General features: G+C 68.6%; 1 protein-coding gene across 5 annotated transcripts; it reads right to left on the reverse strand.

The window, feature by feature from the left end:
• Window positions 1-1,121: 1,121 nt before the first annotated feature.
• Window positions 1,122-12,509, reverse strand: RGL3 (ral guanine nucleotide dissociation stimulator like 3). Of its 5 annotated transcripts, none has more exons than XM_043532952.1 (16): window positions 12,317-12,509; window positions 10,857-10,922; window positions 9,676-9,887; window positions 8,806-9,002; window positions 8,013-8,143; window positions 7,456-7,671; window positions 7,124-7,227; window positions 6,195-6,279; window positions 5,690-5,776; window positions 5,364-5,396; window positions 4,645-4,766; window positions 4,020-4,109; window positions 3,182-3,326; window positions 2,727-2,888; window positions 2,414-2,528; window positions 1,122-2,026 (listed from the first exon to the last, which is right to left on the reverse strand). In XM_043532952.1, exons 1-16 carry the CDS (start codon window positions 12,506-12,508, stop codon window positions 1,584-1,586), a joined length of 2,400 nt encoding a protein of 799 aa, XP_043388887.1. In that variant the 5' UTR covers window position 12,509; the 3' UTR covers window positions 1,122-1,583. The 5 variants fall into 5 exon arrangements, with proteins under 5 accessions (XP_043388887.1, XP_043388886.1, XP_043388885.1 ...); XM_043532951.1 differs by having other exon boundaries at window positions 10,815-10,922; XM_043532950.1 differs by having other exon boundaries at window positions 12,254-12,436.
• Between the last annotated feature and the right edge of the window lie 3,047 nt (window positions 12,510-15,556).

The following is a 15,556-nucleotide window of genomic DNA, read 5'->3' on the forward strand; positions in this document are numbered from 1 at the left end:
TCCATCCCTTCCCACCCCCACCCATCCCCTTGCCCCCTCTATCCATCCCTTCCCACCCCCACCCGCCCCATGCCCCCTCTATCCATCCCTTCCCACCTCTCACCCTTCCCCTTGCCCCCCTCTATCCATCCCTTCCCACCCCCACCCGCCCCATGCCCCCATCCATCCCCTCCCACCTCTCACCCTTCCCCTTGCCCCCCTCTATCCATCCCTACCTGCCCCATGCCCCCTCTATCCATCCCTTCCCACCTCTCACCCACCCGCCCCCATGCCCCTCTCTGTCTGCTGCTGGCAGAGCTGGGGCAGGGCTGTGATGGGCAGGAAGCAGGATGTGGCTGCCAGACTCTGGGGATCTCTCTGGGGCTCAGGCTCCCAGCCGGGGTCCGTTGCCCCCTCCCAGCCCGGAGCCCTCCTTCCCCCCACAGTGGCCTGGGGGCGAGCGTCTCGCTGCCCTCGTGGCCCTGGGCACGCAGCCCCCAGCGTCAGTAGTAGCAAGGGGGACGTGGGACCCCAGGAGCCAACCCCTCCTCTGTCCCCATCCCCCCAAGGTCCAATCCTGATTCAGCTCCAGGCCCCAGCCTGAGGGTGGGGGGTGACTGAGGGCCCAATTCTGGAGTGGGGGGGGGGGTACATCCGCCAAGGGCCCGATCCTGGGCTGGGAGGAGTTGCAGACACCCTGATCCTGGGGTTGCAAAGGGCTGAAGTGGGGACTCCCCACACCTACACACAAAGCTGCGGAGGGGAATGAGACCCCAACGCTCCCTCCCTGCCCCCTCCTGGCAGCCCCCCGCCCACCCAGAGCGAGGTTCATCTCCCCAGCATTGTTACGGCAACCAGTGGGTGGGGCTGAAAAAGCAGCAGCATCCCCAACATGCATCAGCCTAGAGCCCCACCAATTTCCCACCTGGGGCCCCCCAAGGCAGCCAGGGACGGGGGCCCCTTGAGGTGGGGGATCAATCAGCTGAAAAAAATGAAGGGGCAATGGGGGGGGGGAGGGAACTTGAGTTTTCTGGGGCTGCTGGGAAAATCGCTTTCCCCCCATCTCCACCCCCTACTAACACCAGCCTGCCCCAGATACCCCCAGGGTGTGGGGCAGAACAGACCATCAAACCATGGTTTGCTCTACTCAGGGGGGTTTATTGGAAGAAGGGCCCGCGGGGGCCAGAACATCCAGGATTCAGAGCCCCCCCTCGGCTGGTTGCTGGGGAGCAGCGAGAGGGGGGAACCCCCAGCACAGACCCCACCCCTTGGCGGGGACCTCTCCCAGGAGCGCTGGCCCCATCCAGGTCCCCGTGGATCGCCTGCCCCCCAAACCCCTCTTCCCAGGAGCAGGGCAGCCGGGGGAAGCCCGGCCCTCAGCACAGCCGATCCTCGCGTCTCCGGTGCCCCACGGCATGCTCGGCGCTCCCGGCTGCCAGGCGGGACGGGGGGCAGGCTGGGGGGTGCCCATACCCAGGGACTGACTGAGGGGGGATTTGGGAGATCCCAGCTGAGGGTTGTTTCCCTGTCACCCTTTCCCTGCTGGCGTGGTGGGCGGGGGGAGGGATAGTATAGATCCCCAGAGTCTTGGTGACCCTTATGGGTCAAGACAATGGGGGGCCCTGTGCACAGCAGCCTGGGGAGGGGCCAACAGGGGGCGCAGGGAGGAGCTGGATGTGCAGCCAGTCGGGGGGCAGGGGAGCTGGGGAACGAAGCAGGGGGCTCTGGCGGTGGAGATCAGGGGGGAGGCTGCCAGGGGGAGGCGCTAGGATGGGGGGGGCTGGGGGCTGGGAGCGAGGAGAGGAGGGAGCGTGGGGGGGGGTGGCCGGGCTGCGGGGTGCATGGGGTAAAATGGGCTCTAGGGGGGAGGGGAGCGGGGGCTCCGTGGTTAGGGCAGGGCTGTGGGGGAGGGGAGTGGGGGCTCTGTGGGCAGGGCTGGGTGGGGGCAGGCGGGGGCTGGGGGGGCCCTTCCGGCGCAGGACGAAGTTGAAGTCGGCGGCTGGATTCATGGCGTAGAAGGCGTTGGCCCCGTCGGGGATCAGCAGCTCTGGGGGGAGGGGGTGGTCGGGGGAGAGCGTGAGGGGGCACAATGATACTGGAGACCCCCCCAGCTGGTCCCCTTCTCCAGGAACACCCCCTGCTCCCCCCCGCAAGGTCCCCCCACCTGGTCCTCTGCTCTGGCAATACCCCCTGCCCCTCCCCAACACCACCTTCCCCCCATGACCTCATCCCCCCACCTGTGACACCTCCCCTCCCCCATGCCCTCATCCTCCCCCCCCCCCATGTGCTCCCCCCACCTGGTCCTCTTCTCCAGCAACACCCCCTGCCCCTCCCCCCACACCCAGCATGCTCTCCCCCCAGCTGTGACACCTCCCCACCCCCCATGCTCCCCCACCCCGCCCTCTGCTCCCCATCCCAGCCATGCCCCCCTCACCTCGGCCGCCCCCCAGCAGCTGCAGGAGCTGGAAGTCTCCGGGCGGGGTCCCTTCCAGGCTGTGTTTCTGAAGGGCGCGCAGCACCACGGCTGGGGTCTTGTCCTGGCTGGTCAGCTGGGGGGCAGTGGGGGGCACAGGATCAGCATGGGGGGCAGAGACGGGCACGGGGGGGGCGGAGCAGAGCAGGCTGGGGGAGGGGGCAGCACATGCAGGGGTGGGGAGGAGGGCAGAGACGGGGTGGGGCCCAAAGGGGCGGGGCCAGACCCCAGCCCCGCCCCCCGCCCAGGGGCAGGACCCCCAGCCCCCCCTCACCAGGATGCTCTTGTAGAGGTTGCCGTGGGCGTTCTCCATGCTGACCCGCACGACGCACGAGTCCGCCCCCTGCTGGTTGTAGAGGGGCGAGCAGGGGCGGCGGGCAAGGGGGGAGGACGGCTCCTCGGGGGGGCAGGTGCTCAATGGCAGCTCCAGCAGGCTCTGTGCCAGGGCAGGGGGAGAAACGGGAGCTGGTGAGCGAGCAGGGATAGAACCCAGGAGTCCGGGCTCCCAGCCCTGCCCTCCCCCCAACTCTAACCACTGCACCCCACTCCCCTCCCAGAGCTGGGGAGAGAACCCAGGAGTCCTGGCTCCCAATCCCCCCTCCCCCTCCTCTAACCCCGGGAGCCCAGCGGGCACTGGCCTTTGCACTGGGACAGCCCATCCCATCCCCGGCTACCCCCAGTCAGGTCTGAGCCACCCCAGCACATCCCCCCCCCGGCACCCCACAGTACCTTGCAGAGGGGCCCCCCCATCTCTGGGGAGCAGGGGGCACTGGATCCCTCATCGGCTTCGCAGCTGCTGCCGGTGCCCGAGGGCGAGATGCTGCCCTTTGCAGAGGGCAGCCGGGGGGGCAGGGCCTCGGACCCCAGCAGGAGCCTGAGGGGAGACGGGAGTGAATGAGCAAGAAAGGGGAGAAGGGCTGGGGGGGCTCGAAAGGAGAACCTGCCCCCCAGACATCCCCATCCCCCTCCAGATGCCAATTCCACCCCCACAGAGCAAGACGCCCCCCAACGCCCACCTCCTCCCCCGAATACCTACGGACCCCCTGCCCCTCCCCCCATCCCTCGACTGAATGTGGGAATTCTGGTAATAGTTTTATGACCACGAGGTGTGCCTCAGTTTCCCCACTGATTCTGCCTGACCAGCCACTAGTGCCGAGGGACTGACCCCCAGAGGAGAGGGGAGTGATGCCTGGCCAAGAGCTGCCCCCTGGCGCCCCCAGGAGCCGAGCAGGATCAACCCCTCTGAACAGGGGATGCAGGACGCCGACGGGAACCCCCATGGGAAACTGAGGCAGGCTGGTCACGGGCAGGAGGGTGACCAGCCCATGGCTCCCATGCCAGGGCCATCCCCACACCTCCCGGGCAGGGCTCCTGGCTCCCCTCGCTCAGGTTTTGGGGGGGTGGGGGCTGCTCACAGGGAGACGGACGCTTGGACAGACAGACTCCCCCGCTGGGATCGTCCCATCTGGCCTTTCGCGGAGCCCAGGCCAGCTCCGGAGCTGCCCGCCCGGCCGCAGCTTGGGGGCTCCCCACGGCGGGGGCCTCGGGGGGGCCGGGGGCCACTTACGAGCTGAAGCGTTTGCTGAGGCTGCGTTTCACGCGGGGTGAGCTGGGGCAGGAGTTGGCTGGGGGCTCGATGAGCCGGGAGACCCGGTAGCTGGGGGGGGAGCGGATTGGGGGGGTTAGCGCGTGTCCGTCCTGCCCCCTCCCGCTGCTACTGCGCTCCGTCCGTCATGGTGGGGGACGCTCCAGGCAGCTCCCCAGGTGAAGCCCAATTACCCGCTCCCCCGCCTCCCGCTGCCCCCCGGCCTCCCTCCTACCCCCCCTCCCAGCCGCCTCCCCCACCTCTGTACTGCCCCCCAGCCTCCCTCCTGCCCCCCTCGCTGCCCCCTCCCTGGCCTCCCTCCTGCCCCCTCTCACTGCTGCTCCCCAGACTTCCTCCTGCCCCCCTCATTGCCCCCCCCTCGCCTCCGTACTGCCCCCACCCCGGCCTCCCAGCTGCCCCCCTGCATCTCTCTTCCCCGCTCCCTGCTGGCCCCCGGCCTCTCTCCTGTCCCCCCTCCCCGCCCCCTCCCCACCGGCCCCCTTCCGGCCCCTCCCCTGTCCCCCCACTGCACTCCCTGCTCCCTGACCACCTCCCTCCTATCCCCGCCGTGCTCCCCCCGAGACCCCCTCCCCACCTCCCGTGGTACCTCTGCTCCTCGGAGAGCCGGGCGTGGTGCTGAAAGGTGGCCAGCACGGGGGGGCTGGGGCGCAGGGCGTAGCCCCCACACGACGCCTGCAGCTGCCGGATCCGCAGCAGGATCTCTGCCTCCTGGGCCCGGACATGGGGTGAGACTGGGTTCGGGGCTCCCTCTCTCCCAGCTCCCGTCCCCCTCTCTGCCCAGCTTTCCGTCCCCCCCAGCTCCCATCCCCCTCTCCACCCAGCCTCCTGCCCCCCCGAGCTCCCATCCCCACCTTCGCCCAGCCTCCTGCCCCCCCAGCTCCTGTTCCCTACTGCCCCCCAGCCATCCCCCCATCCCCCGTCCTCCTCAGCTCCCGTCCCCCCAAGCCTCCTGTCCCCGTGCTCCCCAGCCTCCCATCCATTCCCCGTGCCCCCCAGCACTCGTCCCGCCACTGCCAGCCTCCTGTCCTCCATCCCCCGCACCTCCCATCCCCCCATCTGCCCAGCCTCCTGCCCCCCAGCTCCCAGCCGTCATCACCCCCCCAGCCTCCTATCCACCCCTCCAGCTTCCTGTCCCCCATCTCCCCCCCATCATCTCCCATCCCCTTACCCTCCCCACAGCCTCCCACCAATGAATCAGAGATCCCAGGAGTCCTGACTCCCAGCCCCCCGCCCCTTGACCACTAGACCCCACTCCCCTCTGCTCTCCCGGCCAGCTCCCCCGCCCCCCCCCACACACACACTCACCTTCCTCCTCTTTTCAAAGTTGATGAGCCCACCCTTGGGGGGGGAATCAGAGAGAGAACATGAGGGCAGTTGGGGCCCCCCCAGTGTTCACATTAGGTGGTTACCCCGGGAAGGGGCTGGCACTCGAGGAGGGCTGACGAACAATGGGGGTGGGGTGAGATGAGATATGTCCCGGCCCCCAGGGGCAGGATGTGCAGAAGAGCCTCTGGGGGTCTCGGGGGAACAGGCAGCTCGGCCCAAGGGGCCCCTGAGCCGGGCGCTGCGGGGGGGGGGGCACAGCAATGGTGTGAGCCTGGGGAGACCCCCCTCCCCAACCTCCGACTCACCTCCAGGAAATCCGGCAGCGCCGTGTCCAGCATCACCAGATCCGTCAAGAAGGTGCCGAGGTACGGGACCGTGGCCGGGGGGGGCGCCTGGAGGGGGGAGGGTCCGGGTCACCCACCGGCGCTGCCAGCGCCCCTCACTCCCAACCCGCAGCCCCCTGCTAGCCCAGCCCTGGGCTCCCCTCCCCCAGCCCGGGGGAGTCAGTCACTGAGTAGCTTTGCGGGCTCTGTTGGGGGCACCCCGGGCAGCGTCTCCCTGGGCAAAGGCCCAGCGGAAAGAAACCTTTGACGGGTGCTGCCGGTACACGGAGCAAAATCCCACTGCCGGGGGCACGGTGCCCCCCACACACACCCCCGCCCAGCTTCCTGCCCCCCTGCAGCACGACATCCCCTGGCAAGCCCCCCACCTTTCATCAAACCCCCCCCCGCAGCACAGCACCCCCTGCCGAGCCCCCTACCCTGCTCCCTGGGGCACAGCACCCCACAGCATGGCCCCCGTGCCAGGTACCTGCAGCAGGATTTCCCGGCAGCTCAGGTGGTTCTTGTCATCGGAGAAGATCTGCGAGAGCTTCCGGAAGACGCCCATGGTGTCCCTGGGGGGAACCGAGGCAGAGCTCTCTCCATGCATGCACCCCCAATCCCCATCCCCATCGGCCCCGGCACCCCCGATCCCAGGCCTCACTGCCCCTGGTCCCCGGCCCCATCGATCCCCGGCCCCATCGGCCCCAGCACCTCCAATCCTCAGCCCCCAATCCCCGCCCCCACCCACCCTGGCACCCCCGATCCCCATCAGCCCTGGCACCCCCTATCCCCGAACCCATCGGCCCCGGCACCTCTGATCCCCGGCCCCATCGGCCCAGGCACCCCCAATCCTCAGCCCCCGATCCCTGCCCCCACCCACCCTGGCACTCCTGATCCCCACCCCCATCTGCCCCAGCACCCCTGATCCTCACCCCTAATCCCCACCCATCCCCGGCACCTCCAATCCTCAACCCCCAATCCCAGCACCCACCAATCCCTGGTCCCTGCATCGTCCTGACACTATCCCCACCCCAGCACCCCTAATCCTCTCACCCCCCCAATCCCTCGCCCACCCGCTGAACCCCATCCTGGCAGCCTCCCCAGCACGCCCTGACCCCCGCCCATAGCACCCCCCAGGGTCACCAGGACCCTCTGGACCCCACTCCACACCGTGAGCCCCAACCCAAGAGCATTGGCTCTTGGGGACAAGTCCCACGCTCTGGAAGGCGGGACTTCCTGGATTAGCCCTGGCCATCCCAGCCGCGCCTTTGGGGGACGCTGGTCAGGTTGCATGGAGCCAAACTGACCCCCAAGCTCTCCCCACCAAGCTGAAGGGAGGCAGGCTGTGAGAGCTGGACCGCCCCCGCCCCCTGCGCTTGTCCCCAGCCCCCTCCATTCAGCCCCCCCGGCTCTCACCGGCTGACAGCAGCCCAGGTCCTCTTGAGCCGGTGCACGGGGCTGGACTGCAGGGCGGAGATCACGGCTCGCAGGGAGGAGAAGTTACGCAGAAAGTAGCAGTGCTGGGTGGGAGGGGAGTCAGTGGGATCCAGCTGCCCCCCCCCCCCGATCTGCCCCCCAACCCCCCAGGCCGGCACACGTCCAGTTACTACTGGACTCCCTCCCCCAGCCCCTGCTGGCCTGGATTCCCCCCAACCTCCCGTAAGTGCCCCTCAAGTTCCCCCGCACCCCACTGGGCCCCCACGGCCCCGCCTCCCACCCCCACCCCCTCAGCTGTCCCCTGCCCCCACCTGGGCGATGGCGACCCACTTCTCCAGCAGCCGGGCTCTCTGCGGCGCACGGAGCTGCACGTCACCCAGAACCGAGGCGACGACGCAGCCGGTGACAGCGTTGAACTGGGCCACGGTGGCGCGGACGCTGGGCGCGGCCCCCTCGCCGGCCTTGCGGTCCCGCTGCGACCACACACAGCCCAGGCAGTGGAAGGGCCTCACCTGCATGAACAGCTCCTGGGGAGGGAGGAGAGGGAGAGGGAAAGGGCTGGGTCCCAGCACCCCCCTGCTCTAACCACTAGACCCCACTCCCCTCCCAGAGCTGGGGAGAGAACCCAGGAGTCCTGGTTCCCAGCCCCTCCTTGCTCTAAGCTTTAGACCCCACTCCCCTCCCAGAGCTGGGGAGAGAACCCAGGAGTCCTGGTTCCCAGCCCCTCCTTGCTCTAAGCTTTAGACCCCACTCCCCGCCCAGAGCTGGGGAGAGAACCCAGGAGTTCTGCCCCTCGGGGCCCCTGCTCTAACCCCTAGGCTATGCTCTCTTGGGAGCTCTGTCCCCCCTCCCCCAGCCCCCCACTTACTATGTCCATTAGCGTGATCTGCTCGGCCACCTCCTCCACACTGAACGACAGGAGATCAGGGGGCTCCCCGCAGCCCTCTGGCCCCCCCTTGCCCCCCAGCGCCAGCGGACCAGCCCCAGGGGAGTCACAGCCTGCAGGGGAGACAGCGCCGGGCATCAGACCAGCCGGCTGCACATCGGCCTGCGAGGGGGACAGGAGCTGAGGGGTCCCAGCCAAGGGATGGGTGGAGGAGGGGATAAGATGGACAGACAGACGAGGGGCTGCAGCCAGGGGACAGGTGGTGGTGGAAGAGCCAGGAGGGGGACAGGTGCTGGGGGGTTGTAACCAGGGGACAGACAGAGATGGGGGTTGTAACCAGGGGACAGCTGGAGGAGGGAGTAACAGGGGCAGGCAGAGGTGTGGGGGAATGGGAACAGGTGGAGGCAGGGGACAGGCAGAGGCAACAGGGGCAGGGGACAGGCCGAGGCAGGGGTTGTAACCAGGGGGTGACAGGCAGAGGTGGGGGTTGTAGCCAGGGGACAGGTGGAGTCGGGGTATGTAGCCAGGGGACAGGCAAAGGTGGGGGTTGTAGCCAGGGGGTGACAGGCGGAGGCAGGGACTGTAGCGAGGGAACAGGTGGAGGCACGGGACAGGCAGAGGTGGGGTTGTAGCCAGGTTCAGGCCAAGGCGGGGGTTGTAGCCAGGGGACAGGCGGAGTCGGGGGTTGTAGCCAGGGGACAGACGGAGTCGGGGGTTGTAGCCAGGAGTTGCGGGGGACAGGCAGAGGCAGGGCTTGTAGTCTGGAGTCTCTTACCCTCAGGCTCCACCTGTTCATCTCCTGGCTCCTCCTGGAAGCCCTGCAGTAGCCCTTTGGCCCGCGCACACCCCTCCGAGCCCGGGGCTGCCTGGCGCAGGTAGCCATGGAGCTGGCGCAGGCTGGGGTGCTGGGGGGGCTCCCGGAAATCCTCGGGGTGATCACGCAGCCAGAGCTCCAGCACCTGCAGCACAGCCCTGGGGGGAAGGGGGGGACAGTCCTGACAAGAGGAGGCCCCTCCCCTCTGGGTCTGGGGGCATCCCTGTAACCCCAGGAGCTGGTCTGAGACCCCCCAACCCAAAGCAGCCCCCTTCCCTGGCCCGGGTGGGTGAGGGCCCCCACCACAAGGACCAGACTACAGGGTTCTCACCTCCCAGTATGCCCAGAGACCAGCCGCCGGGCTCACCTGTCGGGGTGGGGGGATCCCAGCACACACACCCCCAGCTCACCTGTGGGGGTGGGGGGATCCCAGCGCCCCCCCGGGCTCACCTGTTGGGGTGGGGGGATCCCAGCACACACACCCCCAGCTCACCTGTCGGGGTGGGGGGATCTCAGCACACACACCCCCAGCTCACCTGTTGGGGTGGGGGGATCTCAGCACACACACCCCCAGCTCACCTGTCGGGGTGGGGGGATCCCAGCACCACCCCGGGCTCACCTGTCGGGGTGGGGGGATCCCAGCACACACACCCCCAGCTCACCTGTCGGGGTGGGGGGATCCCAGCACACACACTCCCAGCTCACCTGTCGGGGTGGGGGGATCCCAGCACACACACTCCCAGCTCACCTGTCGGGGTGGGGGGATCCCAGCACCATCCCGGGCTCACCTGTCGGGGTGGGGGGATCCCAGCACACACACTCTCAGCTCACCTGTCGCGGCCCAATGGCAGCAGCAGCTCCAGCACGCGGCCGGGAGTGGCGAAGGCGCGGTAGGTGGCCAGGAAGCTGGGGAGGTAGCCAGGGTCGCCCTCTGCATGGGCGGAGACCAGGCCTCTCACCAGCTGGGGCAAGGTCCCGGCACGCAGCCGGCGCAGCTTGCAGGTGCGGTACTGGACGAAGGGGCAGGGGGGGCCAACTCCAGCCTGCCGGGGGGGGGGGGTAGGGAGAGAGGGATGGGCAGAGAGAGGGATGGATGGAGTGTGAGAAATAGATTGGATGGAGTGAGAGGGAGGGAGTGAAGGAGATATATAGATAGATAGATAGATAGATAGATAGATAGATAGATAGATAGATAGATAGATAGATAGATAGATAGAAGGGGTGTATGGGGATAGATAGATAGATAGATAGATAGATAGATAGATAGATAGATAGATAGAAGGGGTGTATGGGGATAGATAGATAGATAGATAGATAGATAGATAGATAGAAGGGGTGTATGGGGATAGATAGATAGATAGATAGATAGATGGGGTGGATGGGGATGGATAGATAGAGAGAGAGAGAGAGAGAGAGAGAGAGGGGATGGGGGGATAGACAGGTGTGGAGAGATCGAGACAGAGGGAATAGAAAGAATAATTACGTCACCCCAGCCTCTTTCCCTCCTGCTGGATCCCAAAAGGCTCCACTGGCCTGAGATGCAGCCCACTCTTGGGTGAGGCCCAGGGGCTGTTTATACAGGGACCCCGCACTCAGCACTGAGATGCAGCCACCTCTGGGATGGGGCCCAGGGGCTGTTTATACAGGGACCCCTCGCTTGGCGCTGAGATGCAGCCCCCTCTTGGGTGGGATGTGGGGGGCTGTTTATACAGGGACCCCGCACTCGGCGCTGAGATGCAGCCGCCTCTGGGGTGGAGCACAGGGGCTGTTTATAACCACGCTGCGCATTTGCTCCCAGAGAAAATGTAGGCGAGAAAATGACCCAGTGTCATGGCCCAGCGCCCCCTGCTGGGCCTCCCGCCCCCTGCAGCACCAGGGTTCAGCTCTGGGATCCCCCATGCAGGTGCTGACTGGGTCCAGCCCCACTTGGCACAGGCGAGCTGACAGGCCCCTGGCAGAGCCCCCCCTACCAGAGGGCAGGGTCCCCCGTTGGCCGCAGGGTCCGCCCTCACCCGCTGCAGGGTGACGCTGTAGATGGCCCCGTCTTCCACCTCTTCACCCCACTGCTGGAGGGGCTCCTGCAGGGGAGAATAGACCCGGCCATGGGCCCAGCCAGCCCCCGACACACACAGAGATGGGAGATGTGGCTGAGGTGCTGGGAATCAGGACTCCTGGGATCTGCCCCAGTTCTGGGAGGACAGTGGGATCTAGTGGTTAGAGCAGGGTGGGGGGCTCGGAGCCAGGACTCCTGGTTTCTCTCCCCGGCTCTGCCACAGACGCGATATGTGATCCTGGGTGAATCCCTTTCACGTCTTGGTGCCTCAGTTTCCCCCGCATATGATACCACCTATCAGAGGAGCCCTGTCCCTGAAACCTGGGGGGTGCAAATGCAACTTCTAAAGGTTTCCCCTGGGGGGGTGAGGATTAAGGGGTCCCCTCACCCCACCCCCGGTACGGCCATCAGGCTCGGGTGCTGGCAGCTCTGGGGCTGAAGGACCGTGGCGCAGTATCGCTCCCTGCCTGCAGGCAGCCCCCGGCACTCCACCTGACCCCCCACCACCCCCTATAGGCGGGTGCTGAATCCACATCCCTACAGGACGGATGGAGAAACTGAGGCACAACGCAGCTTTGGAATAGACTAGAACTCCGGAGTCTGGACTCTCAGCCCCCTGCTGAAGGGGGGAGGAGCAGGGGCCACCCATTGTACAACCCCCCACCCCGCATCGGAGGGGGGGGAGAAACGGGAGTGGCACGAGGGGGGCAGAGTGCTCTGGGGCTCCGGCTGCCCTGAACAACCCCCATCCGCCGCCCCTCATTTCCACCCGCGGCTCCAGGAGCCAGAGCGGAGCCGTCCAACCGGTCCGGCAAGGTCAGCCTCCCCCCGCGCCACAAGGGGCCCTGCTGCCCCTGCCCCCCTCCCTCCGCCCTGCCCCCCACCCCAGCTGGTGGGGGGGGGCTGCCATCCCAGTGGGCGCAAGTCGCGTTCTCCCCCCTCAGCTCGGGGAGGTGGGGCTGGTGTCCGGCACCCTGATCCCCGTGGGACGCGGCCACCTGGGAGGGGGGTGAGGTCTCCAGTCCCCCCGAGCCGCCAGCCCCCCATGTCCGTTCGGTGCCCCGCGTTCGCAGGGAGCTGGGGGGGTCTCAGCCCAGGCCCTAGCAGGGCAGGCGCCCCCCGGGCACCCAGCGCCCCTTCCCACCCCCCCGGGCACCCAGCGCCCCTTACCCCCTCCGAGCAGCCATGTGCCCCCCTTCCCACCGGCCCCTGGGTACCTAACGCCCCCGGGCACCCAACGGCCCCCCTTTCCACCACCCCCGGGGCACCCAGCGCCTCTTACCCCTCCCGGGCACCAAGCGCCCCCTTCCTACCCCCTCGGGCACCCAGCGCCCCCCGCTCAGTCGAGGGACCGACCCCCAGGGCTGATGTCTCTGGCCGGTGCCGGGCGGGGGGTTCGAGTCCCCGGCGCGGCGTTACCATGGGGCGCTCCAGGGCCGGATCGCGGCGTCCGCCCTTGACTCGGCGGCGCCGGGAAGGTCTCTCGGCTGCAGCCCCGGGCGGGAGGGGCTGGGCCACAGGGGGAGGGGGGGCAGCGCAGCCTGGGCACAAGGGGCCCCTCCCCCAATCCAAGGGGTGGCGGGAGAGCGACGCAGGGAGCGCCTGGGACATGGAGTCCCGGCCCCTGAGACCCAACCACCCCCGTGGGGGAGACGGGGGGCGTGGGGCTGGATGGAGGGGGCTGGGGAGCGGTGCTGTGGGAGTTGCCCCACCTCTCGTTGCAGCCCCCCAGGGGCTGTGGGGTGCCCAGTGCAGGCTCAGCCCCCTAGAGTGAGAGGGGGGCCAGGAGTGGGGCAGCCAGGGGGACCTGAGAGCTGGGGCCAGCCCAGCCAGGAAGGAGGACAGGGTTAGGGTAAAGTCTAGTAGCTGGAGCGAGGTGGGAGGGGAGCCAGGACTCCTGGGTTCTCTCCCTGGTTGCAGGAGGGGCTGGGGCAGGACACGGGCAGGTCCCCCCCAGCAGAACTCTCTGGTGCACCTGAAACTCCACTGGTCCACCCCCTCCGACTCCAGGCAGGGGGAGCCGGGTGGGGTAGCAGGGGGCTGTGGGTTGGGACTGAGGGGCACTGGCGGAGCTGTGGGGCAGGGGAATGGGCCCCAGAGGATTGGGTAGGAGGGGGCTGTGGGTTGGGACTGAGGGGCACTGGCAGGGCTGTGGGGCAGGGGAATGGGCCTAGAGGATCGGGTAGGAGGGGGCTGTGGGTTGGGACTGAGGTGCACCAGCTGGGCTGTGGGGCAGGGGAATGGGCCTCAGGGGGCGGGGTAGCAGGGGGCTGTGGGTTGGGACTGAGGGGCACCGGCGGGGCTGTGGGGCAGGGGAATGGGCCCCAGGGGGCGGGGTAGGAGGGGGCTGTGGGTTGGGACTGAGGGGCACTGGCGGGGCTGGGGGGCAGGGGAATGGGCCCCAGAGGATTGGGTAGGAGGGGGCTGTGGGTTGGGACTGAGGGGCATCGGCAGGGCTGTGGGGCAGGGGAATGGGCCCCAGGGGGCAGGGTAGGAGGGGGCTGTGGGTTGGGACTGAGGGGCACCGACGGGGCTGTAACGTGGCGGGGGGGGGTCCAGAGTTGCAATTGACACTGGACAGTTGCGGGGAGCAGCTGAGTTTCTGGTGTTTCGGTGTCCCAGGAGCAGGTGCCCCCCAGGGGTCACAGCTCTGGCAAGCCGGGCTGGGGGGCAGGGAAGTTGCCAGGGCCGAGGTGTGGCAGGAGGGGGCCGTGTCCCCGTGGGCCCCGCACCCCAGTGCCGCTCACTGCCCAGCAGGGGAGCCACTCCCGTGGGCCACTGGCACAGCTGATCCCACTCGCCAGCCTCTCCTGAGGGGCACTGGGATGATTTTGGGGTATGGCAGCTGGAGGGGGACGTCCCATTCCAGCCTGGCTTCCCCTTTCTGTCTGGGGCAGCCCCCGTATGGCACCCCTTGCTGGAGACCCCTCGCCACCCTCCGTGCCCCGATCAGCGCTGCACCGGGGTTGGCATCATGCTGGGCGTAGGACAATCCCTGCCCCCCGGCAGCTGGAGGACGGAGCCTTAGCAACGGCCCCGCTCCCAGGGCCACTCGCCCAGCAGCACGGAGCGGGTGGCAGATCCGCCTCCAAGAGGAGCGGTTACAAGCCCCCCTTTCTGATGAGGGGAAACTGAGGCACGAGATTGCAAAGAGGGTTGGCGGTGGCCGAGTGGGGGTTGGCAGCTAGGAAGGCTGGCTCTCCGGGATCAGAGTTTGGGGCCAGGATGTGGGGGGACAGAGATTCTGGCTCCTGGGGCTGCAGTGAAGCAGAGCCCAGTGGGGATCAAATCTTTGCCATTCGCGCCCCCCCACCCGCCCCCGGGCCATGCAGGGTCTGCAGCCAAGGGAGGGGGGCTCTTGGTTTCTGCAGCCAGCCCCAGGGCAGCCCTAGGGGGCACTGTGCTGCAGGGAGCAGGGCAGGGGCTCTGCAGGGGATGCCCTCCCTCCCCCCAGTCAGCACTGGCCCCAGGGCAGCGTTAGGGGCCGCTGTGCTGTGGGGGTGCTCAGTAGGGGGCGCTCTCCCCCCGCAGTCAGCACTGGCCCCAGGGCAGTGTTTGGGGGCGCTGGGCTGTGGGGGGGCTCAGCAGGGAATGCCCTCCCCTCACAGTCAGCACTGGCCCCAGAGTGGCATTAGGGGGCGCTGTGCTGGGGGGGGGCTCGGCAGGGGATGCCCTCCCCCCGCAGTCAGCACTGGCCCCAGAGTGGCGTTAGGGGGCGCTGTGCTGTGGGGGGGCTCGGCAGGGGATGCTCTCCCCCCGCAGTCAGCACTGGCCCCAGAGCGGTGTTAGGGGGCGCTGTGCTGTGGGGGGGCTCGATAGGGGGCGCTCTCCCCCCGCAGTCAGCACTGGCCCCAGGGCGGCGTTAGGGGGCGCTGTGCTGTGGGGGGGCTCGGCAGGGGCGCTCTCCCCCCGCAGTCAGCACTGGCCCCAGGGCGGCGTTAGCGGGCGCTGTGCTGTAGGGGGGCTCGGCAGGGGCGCTCTCCCCCCGCAGTCAGCACTGGCCCCAGGGCGGCGTTAGCGGGCGCTGTGCTGTAGGGGGGCTCGGCAGGGGCGCTCTCCCCCCCCGCAGTCAGCACTGGCCCCAGGGCGGCGTTAGGGGAAGCTGTGCTGTAGGGGGGCTCGGCAGGGGGCGTTTTCCCCCCACAGTCAGCACTGGCCCCAGGGCGGTGTTAGGGGGCGCTGTGCTGTGGGGGGGCTCGACAGGGGGCGCTCTCCCCCCGCAGTCAGCACTGGCCCCAGGGCGGCGTTAGGGGGCGCTGTGCTGTGGGGGGGCTCGGCAGGGGCGCTCTCCCCCCGCAGTCAGCACTGGCCCCAGGGCGGCGTTAGCGGGCGCTGTGCTGTAGGGGGGCTCGGCAGGGGCGCTCTCCCCCCACAGTCAGCACTGGCCCCAGGGCGGTGTTAGGGGGCGCTGTGCTGTGGGGGGGCTCGACAGGGGGCGCTCTCCCCCCGCAGTCAGCACTGGCCCCAGGGCAGCGTTAGGGGGCGCTGTGCTGTGGGGGGGCTCGGCAGGGGCGCTCTCCCCCCGCAGTCAGCACTGGCCCCAGGGCGGCGTTAGCGGGCGCTGTGCTGTGGGGGGGCTCGGCAGGGGCGCTCTCCCCCCGCAGTCAGCACTGGCCCCAGGGCGGCGTTAGCGGGCGCTGTGCTGTGGGGGGGCTCGGC

This window comes from Chelonia mydas, chromosome 20 (assembly GCF_015237465.2).
Source record: "Chelonia mydas isolate rCheMyd1 chromosome 20, rCheMyd1.pri.v2, whole genome shotgun sequence".
Classification (NCBI taxonomy): Eukaryota; Metazoa; Chordata; order Testudines; family Cheloniidae; genus Chelonia; species Chelonia mydas.

Bases quoted from the DNA above. Each gene is read 5' to 3' on its own strand.
- RGL3 (XM_043532951.1), bottom strand. From the start codon at position 12,508: ATGTCCCAGGCGCTCCCTGCGTCGCTCTCCCGCCACCCCTTGGATTGG. The intron at 10,923-12,316 runs GTAACGCCGCGC...TCTCCCCTGCAG, and splicing joins CGGCCCTGGAGCGCCCCATG to GAGCCCCTCCAGCAGTGGGG. The intron at 2,889-3,181 runs GTACTGTGGGGT...GCCCTGGCACAG, and splicing joins TGGGGGGGCCCCTCTGCAAG to AGCCTGCTGGAGCTGCCATT.